This window comes from Sinohyriopsis cumingii, chromosome 1 (assembly GCF_028554795.1).
Source record: "Sinohyriopsis cumingii isolate HCF-2022 chromosome 1, ASM2855479v2, whole genome shotgun sequence".
Lineage (NCBI taxonomy): Eukaryota > Metazoa > Mollusca > Bivalvia > Unionida > Unionidae > Sinohyriopsis > Sinohyriopsis cumingii.
The window spans coordinates 98,158,602-98,176,271 of record NC_142961.1 but is presented as its reverse complement, the minus strand read 5'-3'; the positions used below and the strand labels follow the sequence as shown (position 1 = coordinate 98,176,271).

General features: G+C 34.3%; 1 protein-coding gene across 1 annotated transcript in view; it reads left to right on the top strand.

Annotated features, from left to right (window-relative positions):
- Positions 1 to 15,939, top strand: part of LOC149807411 (transmembrane 9 superfamily member 4-like) — an 82,958-nt gene extending 67,019 nt beyond the window's left edge. Inside the window, exons 18-21 of the mRNA XM_089966494.1 lie at positions 635 to 698; positions 3,233 to 3,352; positions 5,642 to 5,731; positions 9,787 to 15,939. Coding sequence (XP_089822620.1) covers positions 635 to 698; positions 3,233 to 3,352; positions 5,642 to 5,731; positions 9,787 to 9,936 — 424 coding nt within the window. The 3' untranslated portion in view covers positions 9,937 to 15,939. The remainder of the gene's footprint in view (positions 1 to 634; positions 699 to 3,232; positions 3,353 to 5,641; positions 5,732 to 9,786) is intronic.
- Positions 15,940 to 17,670: the final 1,731 nt, after the last annotated feature.

The window sequence follows — 17,670 nt, the reverse complement described above, 5'->3', positions numbered from 1 at the left end:
AAATAATTTTTGAAACTTATATGTATGGCCCTGCTATAAAATTTCATACATAATTTCTGGGTACTATTATTTAGGTGCTTATGAACAGATTGATCTTAAACCATGTAAATACTGGGTTTTTAATCCAAATAAACTGTCAAGACAATGTTTCATCCTTAAACCTGAAAACCACAAATACCTGGTTGATCAAAAATGAGCAACTCATTTTACTATTACTATTCACAAAATGTTTTATATTTATCGTATTTTCTCTAATTATAAATATCAATTGGATCCATTACATTTTATTTCTGACTATTATGTTTAATACTTCTAATCAAGTTACCAATAATAAAAAGGAACATATAATTCACTTCTATAAAAATAATTTGTATGCACAGTCATGGATTTCCGAAATTTGCTTCTATGCATGAGCATGGGTGTCCAAAATTCACTTCTATGACTGGTGGTGGTATGGAAAAAAATTGCTTCTATGGGTGGTCACCCATTTTTGAATGTGCCTACCCCCCCCCCCCCCCCAGGTTTAAATGGAATAGCCCTAAGTATAGAGCTTCAGCAGTCTGCAAGATTTTGTCATGAATTTCTCAGTTCCTACATTGCCTTTAAATAAGGCATTTTCTTATTCTCATTTCAGGATATTAATGGCAGGGATTTTGCCATTTGGTGCCATGTTCATTGAATTATTCTTCATATTTACAGTAAGTACTTACTTCTGTGCATTTCTTACTGCTGGATATTTTTTTTCTCTCACCAGAAATCCATAGATTGACCTGGCCCTAATATTATAAAAATCATGCTTTGACCTAGACTCAGTTGGAAATTCTGATGCCTGATTCATCAGTGATTGAATATTATCCAGTCAGAATTGTTAGTTTACTTTTGAGTATGGGCATGATTTTTTTAACCTTTAACATCCATTGAATGGAAACATTAAATGGCTGTGCCCAAATTTGAAGATTTGGGCATCAGTTTCTGCCATGGATGTTTCCCAGTATTCAGGAGTGTGTAATAACACCTTTATTATTAATCCTAATATGAGGAGAATGTGGTATAGTCTGATACATCATGGGCATATGCTCATGAATTTAGCATTGTCTCATTTTCAGTTGGGTACTTTTCAAATAGGTGGTTTAAAGGAATGACTTTATCTCTTCATTGAATTTTGTGGAAGCTCCTGTATGCCCATGGAACTCGTTACCTGTAGAAGTAAGATATAACTCCTCATTACATAATTTTAATGTCTACCAAAATATGAAAAAGAAATCGCTTCTTCCTACTAATACATTGGTGATTTAATGTCACAGGTCATGCATACTAGGTTGAGAATAAACTTGAGTTGTTTGAATTATTAATTATATTTTATTCATTTATATGACAGTAAGTATTGTTCCTCTGGTGAAATAGCAATAGCAGAACATTTTCTTTTAGTCTGTGCAAATTTTCTGATGTGAGAGCTCACATCTTGTACACACCATTTTGCTAACACAATTGGAACTTTTTAATTTGGCAATCCTATATACTGTCAACAAAACCATGCAGATAATCTTGATTGTGCAAAATTTTCTTCAGGAATTAAACAGTTTAAGTAATTCCTAAAAATCACAACCATTTTCATTATCTTTTTGTTTCTGGTAAGAATTACTATTATGAAAACCAGTCTTTACATACCTATTATTACGTACATGTTTCTTGTTTTTATTTTTTCTTTGTAAGCACTTGTATCAGCATCCAAGTTTATGCAGGTAGATATTTTTTTTCTTACTGTTGAGGAGACAGTGTTCCTGCAAGCTAATGCTTTCTGCTGAATTACCAGAATCTTATGTTTGTACTTTTATGTAACATAATTTCTGAAATATGGTTTAACCTAAAGTTTGCATGCTGAATGCCCCAAACCAAAAATACATGGTTAACTTTTGTCCATAAATACAAAATAAAATACATGGTTCATTTTTTTCCATTATTATGGAGTTGATACTTCTGCAAGTGTGTAGAAAGAAGACACTTTTTGCATACTGTGTTAAGTTGTTATAATTATGCAGAATTTGAACTAAAATTGAAAGTCCAAAACCTGAATGCCCTATTAAAAAGCTAGCACATCTCTGTATATATCTTATTTTTGTCTTCAGATTGCACAAGATCCAGCTGCAAACTGCATCACTCAGATCTGACATGACATAATGTACTGGCAGATCTGGATCTATGTTATATGAATTTGGATCTGACTTATACGCAAACATAAACAATCTTTTATCCCACTTGCAAAAAAAACCCCCAGCTACATGCCCATGGCACCCAAAGTTTGTTGAGCATTAGTATGTGGCATAAACAGGAAAAGGAAAGAGTAATGTGTCTTTCATTATTCCTTAGCATATGCTTTCAAAGTACGATGAATAAAAAAACAATGAGATCTATTTCATTTCACATTTCCTCATCATACATTAAGCAGATATACACAGAGACAAACAATTCCATAGTCATATTATTTTAGTGTTATTATTTTTTCATGAATTTAGTAAATTTGTATACAGTCACTTATATGTGATGTCTACTAAAGCCAAATACATGTTCTTTGTTTTAGGCACAGTTGTCTTGTACTTGCCAGCATTACAGTTGAAAGCTATACTGTACCAGGCAGATTTTATACAAAACCAAACTCTGCTTTGGTAGTTGAATATGGCACAACATTGTGGAGCTGTTCCATTTAAACATATATTGGAAGGCCATTTTTTAAAATATCGGCCAAGACACATTGATTTCACAGAGTTCAAATTAAAATGATTAAAAAAATTCAAAATTGCATCTATGGTTGAGTACAACATTAAAAGTGCCTTCTATGGGTCCCAGGTATGTTTTACTGGAACAGCCCTTATTGGTTGTAGAAAATCAAGAACTGAATTTTAGTATCCAAGATTAAGGTGTCATTAATGAGTGACAGAATGCATACACCTTACATTAGGGCTGTTCCAGTAAAATATACTTGTTGAGTACTCACCCAAAGATGCAATTTAGAATTTTGTATTGTTGTTTTATATACTATGTAGTCTGAATACCCTGGCATTTACTTTTTTTAAAGTGCCTTCCCAGAGTACTATGTATGTTGAAATGGAACAGCCTTTATCATCTTTACAAGAAAACCCTGCTATTCAAAATTAAGTTACCTTTGTAATATTTGAAAAAAATTAAGTTTGTTTCAATGTTGCGATTTACACTGTTTATTCATATTTTTTTTCAGGCCATCTGGGAGAACCAGTTCTACTATTTGTTTGGTTTCTTATTCTTGGTATTCATCATCCTTGTTATATCTGTGTCCCAGATCTCCATTGTCATGGTTTACTTCCAGCTGTGTGGAGAGGTACTTGTGCATTTTATATCTCTTCAAAGAGAAATTGTGGAATTATTGATCATTACTCAAATGTGAATTCATCCATACATTGTTGCATGCATGGTAGAACTAAAATTTCTTAGATTTTTCAAGAAAATAGTTTTAAAAAACATGAACAGATTAGGCAAGATTTGTATGTGTTTATGATAATGTATTTGTGCAGAGTTATCAAAGAGTAATTGCGTTTTGAAGATATACTTATGCATACTAATTAAAGCACTAATTGAAGGTGCTGTATATAATGTGGGTTGGTTGGTTGTTATGGGTTTAATGCCATTTTTCAGCACATAGTGGACAGTATAGTTGGTAGAGGGAGAACTTGGGGAGAACCGCAGACCTATTGGGAAGCTGCTAGCACACTTTCTCACTTCCCACATTGGCCAAGCTAAAGATTCAAACTATGTGGACATAGGTGAAATGTCTGTGATCTGTCAAGGCGATTGCCTAAGACCACTCAGCCACCCAGTTTCCCACTCTGCCTGATTTGGAGTGATCTGAAAACTAGTACAGTCAAAGCGTGTGGCAATCTAATTTTGAGTGTAGATATGATCATGGCATCTCTTCCTTGTATAATTTTTGTTTATCAAAACCTTACCAATGCCGGATTGTAAACATGTCTCATATAGAGACCTTAACATCTGGCTTTCATCAGTTCTGAGGTAACAGCAGGAAGATAGTAAAAACAAATACTCATTGGCAGCCATATAGGTATGAGTTTTGTTGACATTGACATCTGGCAGGAATAACAGTAAAAACAAATACTCATTGGCAGCCATATAGGTATGCGTTTTGTTGACATTGACATCTGGCAGGAATAACAGTAAAAACAAATACTCATTGGCAGTCATATAGGTATGAGTTTTGTTGACATTGACATCTGGCAGGAATAACAGTAAAAACAAATACTCATTGGCAGCCATATAGATATGAGTTTTGTTGACATTGACATCTGGCAGGAATAACAGTAAAAACAAATACTCATTGGCAGCTCACTTTATTGATTTTACATCATTTTCATCACACTTAATATAAACCATAGCCATCAAATCTAGTTGTCCCAACAGGCAGTGACTTTTATAGACTTGGTTACCCAAAACTGAAATTTCATTGTTAAAGCTGCTGGGCAATGGAGTTTTCTGTCAATATGATGTATGCATTGATTATTGAATAACGTAATTGCAGGTATAGAGAGAAGTGGTGGGGGTGGAGGGTGGTATGACATTTGAGTTATGAGCAAAACATAAGTACATGCTATGCATAGATTTCTAGGTATTATTCTTTAAAAACATAGAGATAGCATTGACTTTAACCCTTGAAATGTGTGTGAGAAATTATGTGATGAGATATTTCATCATTTGCAAAGAACATTTATACGATCAATTATTGATAAAGTGTCTGTCAGTGTTTATATACATCTTGGCATATCAAAACTCTTCTTGCAAAATTTAATAAATGACTGATGATTTCAAGCACTTCACTGAGAAAAGATGTAGAGTACAGGCAAACCTGCTTAAATCTGCCATGTCAAGATCCCAAAAGCTATATATCATATAAATGAACTTTCATATAACAGCCACCTAAAATTTTCACCACATTATAGCCAGTCCCGAAAGGTGACTCTCGGATACAGGTTTCACTAATGTTTTTCCTTTGTGCTAAAAAAAGGTACAGTTTATTATGTTTCACAGATCATTTAAATAGTATGTCATTAGAAACCCATCATGATATAGTTTTGCAGTGTGTAGGACAAATATAATTTTGTTTTTCTTAGAAAATCTATAATTTGAAAGAATAAATTTGTGAAAGCCTTGTTGAAGATGCAATTTTTATTTTTCTGTACACGCATGTTTCTGTGTTAATTCTTTTTCTTATTAAATTTATCACTGTTGTTTTTTAGTAGTCAGCCCATACACATACTATTCCTGTTTTATACCTTGACAATCTCAGGGTGTAAAATTGTGACTTCCTTGCTTGCCAGTGCAAATGAGAGGACATTCAAGTAAATAGAACTGAATTGTACTCATCCAGTTTGGAGTGTGCTCGAAACAGTCTAAGATTATGTCAAACGTTTCTTCTAGTAATGTGTATTTTCTGCAATTTCACAACCAATAATAATAGTTTTGTTAGTAAACATTGGATAACAATCTATGCAAGTGCATGCTGCAGTTCACTCATGTGGATTGATTGCTCAGGAAATTTTGTGTTTATTTCATGCAGTTATGGTGAGCTAGATTAATTGTAATTGCTTGTCTTTCCCAGGACTACCATTGGTGGTGGAGATCATTCATAGTGTCTGGTGGATCTGCAGTATATGTATTTGCCTACTCAGTTTTCTACTTTATAACAAAGGTAAGACCCAGAATCAGCAAGCTTTTAATTACTTCAGTTTTACCTCAGCAGTCCAGAAGTATGTATTTTATAGAAGTTTTATCATGAGATACACTTGTATCTATGTGTATACTTGATTGTTGTATTAACGCCAAAGTATATATGCAGAGTATATATATATATATATATATGTATGATTTAAAAAAGATATTGATGAAAAGATATACATTTTTTAAATCATTCCAAACAACAGTAAATTACTTTTGCCAATGTCATGGTATAATTAGCATTGTACACAGTTTCTTGTCAGGAGCTTCTTCACAGTTACCCTTGCATAAAAAAAATATTTAACCCAATCCCAGACATAAGCAATTTATGCACAGTATCCTGGCATGAGACATATATATACACCCTCCATGACATAAGCAAGATGTATGCATTTCGTTTTCAAAAGGTTTTTGCACACATAACTCTTGCACAATATATATATATATATATATATATATATATATATATATATATATATATATATATCCTTATAAGTATATAAGTATTTTTTACATATTGTCCTGACTTAAGCAACAGCTGTGTAACAGATTGGAATAAGCAATATATACAAAGAGTCAAGGAATTGTATATATATATATATACACACACACACACAAAAAAAACCCAGACAAATGAGTTCAGTGACCAGTTATGTCAGACATAGGATATAAGGTACCCATAATTATCCTATGCAGTCATTATTTTTCTCTGATAACTACTCTATAAACACAAATAGTGCTTGAAAGCTTTTCTTTGGACTTATCAAAACATTATAACTGGATGATTGCTGCTGGGTCTCTCCTATAGAGGGGCCCCGAGTGGTCTAAAGCACTCTCCATTACAGATCGCTGCCATCTCACCTCTATCTGCAAGAAAGCTTGCCAGTAGCTTCTCGTGGGTCGGTGGTTCTTTCCAGGGATTTCTTGGGTTCTTCCTCCACCATTAATACTGGCCACCATGTATAGCCTATCATGTGCTGAAAAATAGCGTTAAACCCCACAACAACAACAACAACAACAACTGTCCTATAGACATTTTCATCAGGCCCCCCTCCCTCCATAACAGGTCCTTTTAAATATATTGTGTGTGAGGTGTTTCAGCACCTACAAAAATTTTGGAATAACATATTTAGCCCAAGCATTTTTAAAATTAAAATAAAAATAGCAATAACAACTAGCTTTTACTACCATCCTGCAGCACTTGTTTGAAGAAAACTTAAGTTAGGCTTGAGCGGAAAATGCATGTTACAACTCTCAAACTAAGACTACAGTCTTACATAGTGAAAATTTAAAAGAAAATTACACTATTGTAAATTAAATCCCAAATAGTCCTAAAATTTCTAGCACAAGTCCAAGGTCATTATTCCCTCTTTGTAGTAATTGGTGGTCTAGAATTAAAAAGAAAAAAACAACATGATTTCAGTATGATACCTTAGTTCACTTTCAACAGTCAGAATATCTTTTCCTTCATTCATGCAGATATATATATGTCTCTTGGGTGTTCATAATTTCATCAGTTTTGGTGTCTTTTGGCATTTCTGCTGTCAATTCGAGCATATTGTAATCTGACACTATTGATGCTTAGTTCTAGCTTTGGTCGAAAACCAACAAATGTTTGACAGAGATCAAGGTTAGGCTGGTGATCATTGGATTGCATGCTGAATTTGGAGATTTCTGGTTATATTGTACAAAATGCTCACCATCATCAGCTTCCACTTGTATCAGTGCACTTTAATGGCTCTTTTCAGATGTTTTAAGGATTAAAAAGCACGTTTTCTTCAATTCATATGATCAAATAAAAAATATTAAAGGTCCCATGGCCTAGAGCTGCTTACACATAACTGGCCTGCTGCTTAAAAAATTGGTCTCAGACCACTGTAATTTTCAGGCCCTGATTAATTTGGAATTATAGTGAATTCGGACAAGGATATTTTGGATTATATTATTGTGATATATCAAAAGACTGAGCACATCATCACACTCCAGGTCCCTTATGGTTACTAAAAATGACACATCAGCCATAATGTACCTCAGACATCAAAGGGGTACTAATTCACCTTCTCTCTGTTTGGAAGCTTAGAAATTACTCCATTGGACAGTTCAGAGGAGGTTACTCTCAGAGTCTGCCATATTCAAGGCAAAAGAAATGTTCTGGTATGGTCAACTTGTCTGGAACAGAACCAACGATATTCATGGAATGTTCTCTACACCAGCCAGTAGCAGGTACATTTTTTGTCTGTGGGGAAAGCCACTGGTAGACTCTTAAGTGCCAGACCAGAAGGCAGGGATCTGCACTATCCACCAAAATTTCTACAGTCCCAGATTCAAAAGGCCAGGGCAGTCGATGCTCTTTCCATCAACTGTAACATGCATACTCACTCCCTGCAACTCCTCTAATACAAAATCTTGCAGAACACGAGAGAGTCAGAGTGCTGTCTCATCTTGATTGCTCTCCTAAGGTGGAAAGCAAAATTGATGAACAGTCTATGGAACTTTGCAGTGGAAATTCCTGAAAAAAATCTTCTTTCTTTATCTGCTCAAAAGACCCCAAAATTGTTAAACATGCAAGCCTGTCCCATATCATGCAAGCCATTAGAGAAAAAGATCCCTCAGGACATGCGGTGGACAGAATCACTCACACAAAAAGGCCCACAACTCGGAGAGCATGCAAAGAGATGTGGAGACTGTTCTCAATGATGCAGATAGATAGGCATCTCTCTGGTAAACTCTACGAGTTCTTCCTCCACCATTAATACTGGCTGCTATGTATAGCCTATCGTGTGCTGAAAAATGGTTTTAAACCCTACAACAACTACAACTCTGGTAAACTCCTTGATACCACAGATAGCCAAACTTCCTCCTTTAGCTCTTTCAAAATGGAGAATTTAGCCCACATGACTATGAAGGGTACCATTCCATGCTCTCGCACACATTACACCATTACAGAAGGGATGATAATAGACAAAACAAAGACTATCAAAATTTCTGGTTCAGAAGGTTCTGGCCCTGTGTCTTTCACAGATTTGACCAATTCTAACTTGGCTAAATAAAGCAAGTTTGGAACCTCTGTCCTGAATCTATTTGACTTATCTGTCTTATAGACCTGCTTCTAGTCATTCTAGCCACGTCAAAGAGAACCAGTGAGTTTCATGCTGTGTTACTTAATCTGCATTCTCAGCAGTTCAGGTGTGATGGTTTAGTTTCACTTATGACAACTCTCACTTTCATTAGTAAGAACAGCCTCCCACTCATGGTCAGTTGGTCCTTTGTTGTGAAACCACTGTCCTCATTGCCATCAACCCCATTCCTTGGTAAGTTTTGAGACCAATGAATCAGCAAAGGTTCAAAGGGGAACTTTTTCCAACATTTCTTTATATGTAAGGCAATGCTAGAGGTATCCTACAAGTGCTGTCATTTACACTGTTATGACATCATGATTGCTATGTTACTTGCACTTCAAGTATTGAAAAGACATTCTGCCTTGTTTGGAACATTTTGTTGTAGACAAAACATTCTCTTTCTACTGACATAAATCCTTCAGAAAACACTCTGTATTTCTAAAGCTATATCCTCAGAACCTTTGTTGATTCATTGCTCTCACAGTTTACCACAGAAAGGGAATATTGTAATGCCTCCATCTGTCCATCTGTTTTTAATGATATTTCCTAATCCCAAGGGTGGATATTCACTTAGCCTGGTTCATAGGTTGCTCATATTGTAATTTCCTTCAAGAGGGGTATGATCTTGTTGCCATTTCTGTGGGGTCTTATGGAGGGGGTCAGCATTAAGATTTATGAAAATTGCAGTTATAACATTTTTGTATTTTTAAAACCAGTAAATGTATATGTTTATAGCAAGAGGAAAACTGTAACAAATTTGGGTTATAGCTCCCGGTCACAGTCATGAATGGTGTGGATCAGTCAGAGGTGGGAGGAGGGGGGAAACCATAAAAGTAAGGGGATGTGAAATGGTAAGCTATGGAATGTGATGCTATTTTTTATCCTTTCATTCTATATATTCTCATTTCAGCTGGAAATCACAGAATTTATCCCAACTCTTTTGTACTTTGGTTACACCTTTCTAATGGTCGTCACTTTCTGGATGCTGACTGGAACAATCGGATTCTATGCATCATATTTCTTCATTAGGAAAATATATGGAGCCATTAAGATTGATTGATGCGTGGTGTTAAGTTAGAAGAGGAACTAATATGTGTATTTATGTAGATGGTATAATATCATGGGGCAATGTACATGTCTATTATGCTTTGAAAGGGTAGTTATTTTTCACGTCCATCAATACAGTGGTAAAATGATTTACTGATGTATCAATGCATCAGTAATTTTGCCATTTTGTTGTACACATGGATACTAATGGTGTAGAACAATGCAGTATAATATTTGCCTTTTAAAATTTACTTTTAATCTTCAAACCATGAATAGTTCTTATTCTGATGACACTTTATTCTTTTAGTATATCGATATGTATTGTATCATAGAATTTGTATTATGATACATATTGATACATGGTATTGACCTATTTTTTTCACCCCTAACAGACAGGCACTTGCATGTAAACTTGTGCACAGATCTGCTCATGTTTAGTGAGTGTTTACATAAAATATATATGTATTAATATATATTTATAAACTGAAACTTTTAATCTCTAATCCAGATTTACTTAAGTAGAAGTTGGACAAGTAAATATAGGAATTCATGAACTACACTGTTTTTGTTAATAGTGGTGGATCACCATCAAGTGTTTTAATTGTAAATGACAGAAGATAAATGATTCCCATATAGGGTGGTGTTGTAGAATGAGACCAAATAAATGCATTTGGATAAATGAAAAAAACATGACTTCACCCTTCACCTGTATCAGGTTATCAGATGACAATGAAAGTATAAAATCTTATACAAACAAGGCTGATAAATTATCAAATTTGAAAAGGCACTTCACATTGAGGAAAGAAACTAGTTTTCAAAATAATGAAATAAATAATATAGACTCAGAGATTAAAAAAAGCTTCAATTAAAATGCCAGATAAAGTAACCAAATTTTGAAATAAAGAGCAAATTCATAAAGAAATGAAGCTTTGTATGAGACCGGCATAGTAACATTCCTTTGTTTCTTTCTAGCTCATTTAAGCGAACGAGAGAATTATTATATTACGTCCAGCATTGACTTTGGCATTGACATCCTTGCATATAAAAGCATAAACATAAGTATGGCCTCACTGCATCTCAACCATTCTTTCTTCCTATTGTCCTAGGCAGCAAGTTGGAGTGGATTTCATAACACCTAACCACTAGGTGTTGGATATTGGGCAAACTTTGTACATGCATGTACTTCAGTTGTATATTCTGTTTAGATTGTGTGTTGAGCTCAGGTTTTCAGGACACTGTGAATACACACTCTACCACACCTTTATGACAGGAAAGTCACTGCATTTTACATTTTACTGACTTTGGTTAGGTTTTTGTGTTTAGCTCTTGGCTAGTGGGGTGGGATTCACTTTCACAAAAACAGTAAATCCCTCTCTAGAAACATTAAGTGTTGCAAGTTTCATCAAATTTGTTCCAGTTTTGGTCTTTGTCCTGGGAAGAAGGGGTCTTGTTTTGTCTTTGAGAAGAACATTTTGGTTTGGAAACGTTATTGTCTTTATCTTGACAAGGAAATGGGAGCTAAGTGTCATTGTAAAGGAAACACCAAGGCAGGTGACCCTGTCTGGTTTGGATGGGTATCAAACCCATGACCATTGGGTTACAAATCTGATGCTGTACCAACCCAGCTACTGTGGTTGAAGATGTATTGTCACTGTCTTATTTATGTTTGTTTTCTTTAAATATTGATCAGATGGTTATTGACCACAACAGTTTATTTTTTAAATTATTTTGCAATATTATGAATTATAATGGTGTCATTTTACAGTTCATATAATGATACTGCTGGATCATTTATGTATGTTTTGAGATTCACCAGTTTACATATTTAGATATTTTTAAAATAAGTTGACTAAAAACTAAAAGTATGCTTATTTGGGAAAACATTACTCATACAAGTCTTGGTCATCATAACTCCATGTGCAAAGGGTGCATGGATGGAAAGAAAAAACTTGTACTAGTTCCATTTTTGCCAGTTTTGAGTAACAAAAACAATATAAATGAAAAACTTGTTCAGCATTGTCAAGCATTTTAGACTCAAATGAGCAGTTCTTTTGTAAAGTTAGTTTATGCAAGAAGTATTGCTCAGTCTTAATTTTTTTGGTCAATCTAGACAGAATGTTCCCCTCTGTGTGCAACTGTTTGTCTCTGCTTCAAAACATTTACATTTCGATCCAATCCAAGCAATAAGTCTATCATTGTCATAGTAACTTATCACTGATCCAAATTAACTACTATCAGGACATTAACCTTGTTCGAAGTAAATTCACTGCTCCAAGGACATTTTCCCCAATTTGAAGTAAATTCACTGCTCCAAGGACATTTCCCCAATTGAAGTAAATTCATTGCTTTAATGACAATTCCCCAGCTTGAAGTAAATTCGCTTCTCCAAGGACATTTCACCAAATTGAAGCAAATTCACTACTCCAAGGACATTTACCCATATTTGAAGTAAATTCACTGCTCCAAGGACATTTCCCCAATTGAAGTAAATTCATTGCTTTAATGACAATTCCCCAACTTTAGGTAAATTCACTGCTCCAAGGACATTTTGCCCAATTTGAAGTAAATTCACTGCCCCAAGGACATTTCCCCTATTTGAGGTAAATTTCCTGCTCCAAGGAGGTTTCCCCAATTTGAAGCAAATTTACTGCTCCAAGGACATTTCTCCTATTTGAAGTAAATTCACTACTCCATGGACATTACACCAATTTGAAGCAAATTCACTGCTCAAAAGATGTTCACAGTTAATGTTCTTTTAATGTCAAAGCTATAATGCCAAGTATTTCAAATGCTAATTGGACATTCATTTTGATCTATACAGCACTACTTGAATATTTATTTATTCCATACATGATATTGCAAAAGTGAGGTGTGTGACAAATGCCTGCTTCATTCATACATGTAGTTTTCTTCGCTATTATTATGACAATAAAGATCAATATTGGTTCAGTTGCTAGAGCATCAGACTCATAATTCAGGGGTTGTGGGTTTGATACCCACCCTGGCCAGCCAGGGTAGACTGCCTCGGTGTATCCTTGGCTTTGACACTTTCTCCCATTTCCTCAGCATGATAAGTGCTGAAAGTACTGTTAAAAACCAACAAATTGGCAGAATGACAATAAATGCTTGCAAATCATCTTATTATTATAAACCAACGAGTTAGCCAAATGACAATAATCGCTTGTAAATCATTTTAGTTTTATAAACCAACCCGTTAGCCAAATGACAGTAAATGCTGGCATCTCACTTTTCATTGTTAGTAAGCATTGTGCATTCCATCTTCTCACAATGAATTCCTCAATTTGATTCTGATGTGTGTGTGTGTAAGCAAAAAAGAAAAAATAAGTGACATTAACAAATAGTGTAGAAACTCCACATGGTCAGTATGTGAGAGAATTTGCATTCAGAAAGTAGTACATGTCAATATTGGATCTGTTTGGGCTTCTTCTTTGACAACTTCATTTCCCCATTGAGTACCATGTATGTTACACATATTTTACTTAATACATTTTTTATCTTATTGTGTAGTTTTCTTGGTTGTAATAATAATTTGCTTGTACATTAAAAAAATTGTGGATATGAAATGATGTGGTTACTTGTTAATAAATATCCATTAGATTACATAATATATTTTGCTTGACCTCTGTAAGCTTGCTGAGATGAAGGTAGCACTTTTATGGTGGCAGCAATTTAAACATGAAAGTTTTTTGTTAAAGTTGTTTTCTAGTGTTGGAAAGTCAGACTTGAGGGTAATGGGGAAATACATTAATACACTTGTGAAACACCTGGTTCTGCAGAACAACTGTGGTTATGCATAAATTCTTGGTTTTGCAAATTAATGTTTCATTTATGGGCATGAATACTTGTGTGCAAGAGGTATTTGATTAATCAACACGGTATTTAATGATATACTATATTGATGGTAATGTATATGTGGCATAGTTCTTTTTAATTGTAAAAATTAGGAATAAATGAAAATTTTCATTATTGTCCATGTATGAGTTGCAAATACAGAAGTTTGTATTGTTGGCATTTTGATATCCTCCAATAACTACCACGCTCTAACTGATTTTGTTGTTGAGAACAAAATCTGAGTATCTTAATTTCATGAATTTCGTTAAAAACAGTGTTCAGACTGGATATAATTTGCTTGTTTTGTATGCAAATTTCAGTTATAGGAAAATTAATAATTTCTGCCCTTATCCATATTAGTAGAAACGAAAACGGTTGGGCAATGACTTTGCATAATTTTTTCAAAAATGACAAACATGTAGTGCTTTTTCTAACCAGTGTTTTCTCTTAACTCCCCACCCCCACCCCAGCAGAACAGAGAATCAAATGTTTGTGTGAAAAAATTCAAATTTTCACAAGGCACAAATTTGCTAAATGTTTCATTTTTATTTGCATAACTACTTTATGTATTTTGTTGATAATAAATACTGGTGTGAAGGCATTACATTATTTTTAGTTTGTAAAGTTACAGAATTTGAATGGACCATTTCAGCAAGCACAAAGATTTTAGTCCCTTCATAGCTCTAATATTTCAAATTTAAAAAAAGCAACATTGAAATTGTCAGTAGTTTTTAGAGCTCTATGAATTATATGTCTGCATCCTGTGCTGATAAAACATAAATGTTTAAACTTATGGTAGGTTTACCAAATTGAAAATGTGGGTGATTAAGTCATTCTTGTGGAAAAAAGCTTCTCTGTCATGCTTGTTTTGGTGCTGGGGGTGAAGTGTTAAAAGCTTGGGTTAAATTCACACAGACATAAATATTTTTTGATTTCTCTAAGGACAAACATATATGTCTGTGGTAGTTCAGCCACAATGATTATGCTCCATGTTACTTTTATTTAAGTCTTGGAGGTTTGCAAAATATGTCTTGTAATTTGTTTCCTAAAAAAGTATTTTATATTACATGACCGTCATTTTGATACACCTTAGTATCAAAAGGTGTGCTCCAGTTAAGAATGATTCAAGACAGGAACTGGCCATTGCTGTGTGTTCCATTTAAGAATGATGCTGTATGCTATAAGTTTGCACCAGTTAAAAATGATTGCATCATAGCATTATTAGAACACATTGTTTCATATCCTAAAAGTAAATTTAGGATAATAATGTCAGCAGTATTGAGAGTCTGATATCCTGTGTACAGATCTTGCATTCTTCATGGAAGACAAGTTATATGTGTTACCTTTTTGTCATGCATATACCTTGGTATCAGTGCCCAGTGTTGGCTTTCATCTCCTCTAATTATATGTACAAGGATTACATTACCAAATCTCTGACTTGACTCAACCTTATATATGCATAGTTTAATGAAGAAATATTTGTGGTCAGTTATTAGTATCTGACTTTAACCTAATTAGATGAGCAGTTTAAATGTTTCACTTGTGGAGCTTGATACAGTAGACAGTTAGAGGGTTGATGGGGAATATCTTCCAAAGTACTATGGAGCCAATGTATAAATACAATTTAATTGAATGTTTACTTTTCACAAAGGACTTATTAAGGTCCAAAGCATTGTATGATATGTCTTATCACGTTTTACCTGTACCTAGCTGTTCTTTAAAAATTGGATTTCATGTTAATATTTTTGTAATAAATTTTTCTTCAAGCTTTTTTAGTTTTCAGCTACATTCCGTTTTGCCATCTGAATAACTGCAACTTCCTTTACGTGATTATGCTGTACATGTTCTTTTAGCATTTGAATGAAGTATACACATGTCAGGAAAATAACCACATAATCTTCTTTGTATTAATTTAGTGCATCTTTTCCCTCCTTCCTCTGAAAACATATTATCAAGTACATGTCTACAGTGGAGAACCAGAGTACAGTTACAAGTTGCATATGTTTATGATACCAGTTGCGTATGACATAAATTGTTTAAACTTATGTAGTAAATTGCATGATACAAAATGTGTATTCCATTGAACTTTTGAGGGAAAATAATGTTTTGTGGGGAATTTTTAGTTAATTTAATGCATTATTTCATTAAACTATTTTGTAACAAAGTTGTGTTTGTGTTCACTATTGAGTAGCCATACAATTTCAAATTTAAAGAATAAATCTCTTTGAATTGTTAAAACTAGTTATCTACAACATATTTCTTTCTCTAGACTTAAAGGCTGCTTTTCAGAATCTAAGAAATTTGGTTGGTTATCAATGTGTGCTTTGTGATTGGGCAAAAGATTAATGCCAAGCATTAAGAAGCTTTATACTGTAGAGCAATTAGCTAAGATTCTTTCAGATATGTTATCCAATCAGAATACTTGAGAAGTACATCCACTACCTTGCAAATCCAGCCCATGCAAGCAAAGTGACAGTAACCACACCTTTTGATCCATTTTAGGAATAAAAGAGCTAAGTTGTATGCATGCCTAGGATGAAGACAGATTAGAATGGTGTCTCCTTTTAGAGGGATTGTACTAAATTCTATTCATCATCAGTTACGACTTTGCTCGTCCCTGATCAGCAGGCTGTTTATCTGTCATCACAAATACAGATATGCCCATTTTCCACTGAGTGATTCCTTCCTTGGAGTTTTGTCACCCATACATGCTCAGTCTTTATTGTAGAAGAATATTTTGCAGTTCAGTTGTCAAAATTTAACATATGGTAAGGTAATCAGTGCCATTTTAATTGTCTGCTTGATGGTTTATACTAGTTTTATAAATTGTATCAATAACTGTCAAGTAAATGATAATTTATTCTTTGTAATTAGATCATTTCTGTGATTAACTCTGGCATATATCTTGATGCAAGGCAGCCACTTAAGAGTAAATTCAGGTTCATGCAAGATTTTGAGAAGACCACCATTACAGCCATATTGGACATCTGAGTAGAACCTTTTTCAGTTGGACCAACTCGACATCATAAAAAGTCTTCGTGGGAAAACTCATGTCACTATGACTTTCCACTCAATAGAACTAGTGATTTTTAAGATGGCTGCATCAGTGGCCATTTTGGATGTTAGATTAGCACCATTTTCATTTAGGACAGACTAGACATTTTAGGAAGTATTCTAATGAAAACCCCATGTTGATATAATGATCCACTCCAAAGGAGTACATGTAGCGATATTTTCAAGATGGCATGTGTTCTAGCAGACAGTAAAATAGTTTACAAGAATGAATGGTCATATAAACATTGTGTTTTTATTAAAGTGATGTCTAGCTGGCATGTCTGCAAGAACACATAATGCAAAAATCTTTTAAGGACCATTTTCATTTATGACCATGGTTTAGTTGGTCGTAAATGAGAATGGTGTCATACGGATCTTTGATATCAAAGGGGCACCATTTTCATTTAGGACCAACTGGACCATGGTGTGTGTATGTGTTAAGTTTACTAACAAAGCTCAAAAGTGTTTGAAGATGCTTGTGCTAACGGACTGACTAAAGATGAATGACAAAAAGCCATCCCACAAGCTGTTCTGGTCTATAACTGGTGGAACTTCCAATTACCATTATAAGAAGTTGTGTATAGTATAAATCAATACTGGCTGGAAAGATTTCAAGACCGGATCATCTCTTCATTTCAAATGCTGAGTATTGAAACCAGCTTTGATATTTATTCTTCAAATATGTTACCTGATCATAATACCTTAGAAGAACTACTATATGTTACAAATCCAGCCCCCCAATCTTTAGCTAAAAGATGTGTGCCCACCTATGTGGCAGTGTGTTCTCTCCCGGGAACAGGGATTGGCGCGAAAATCATGTGAATACTTCAGTTACTATTTC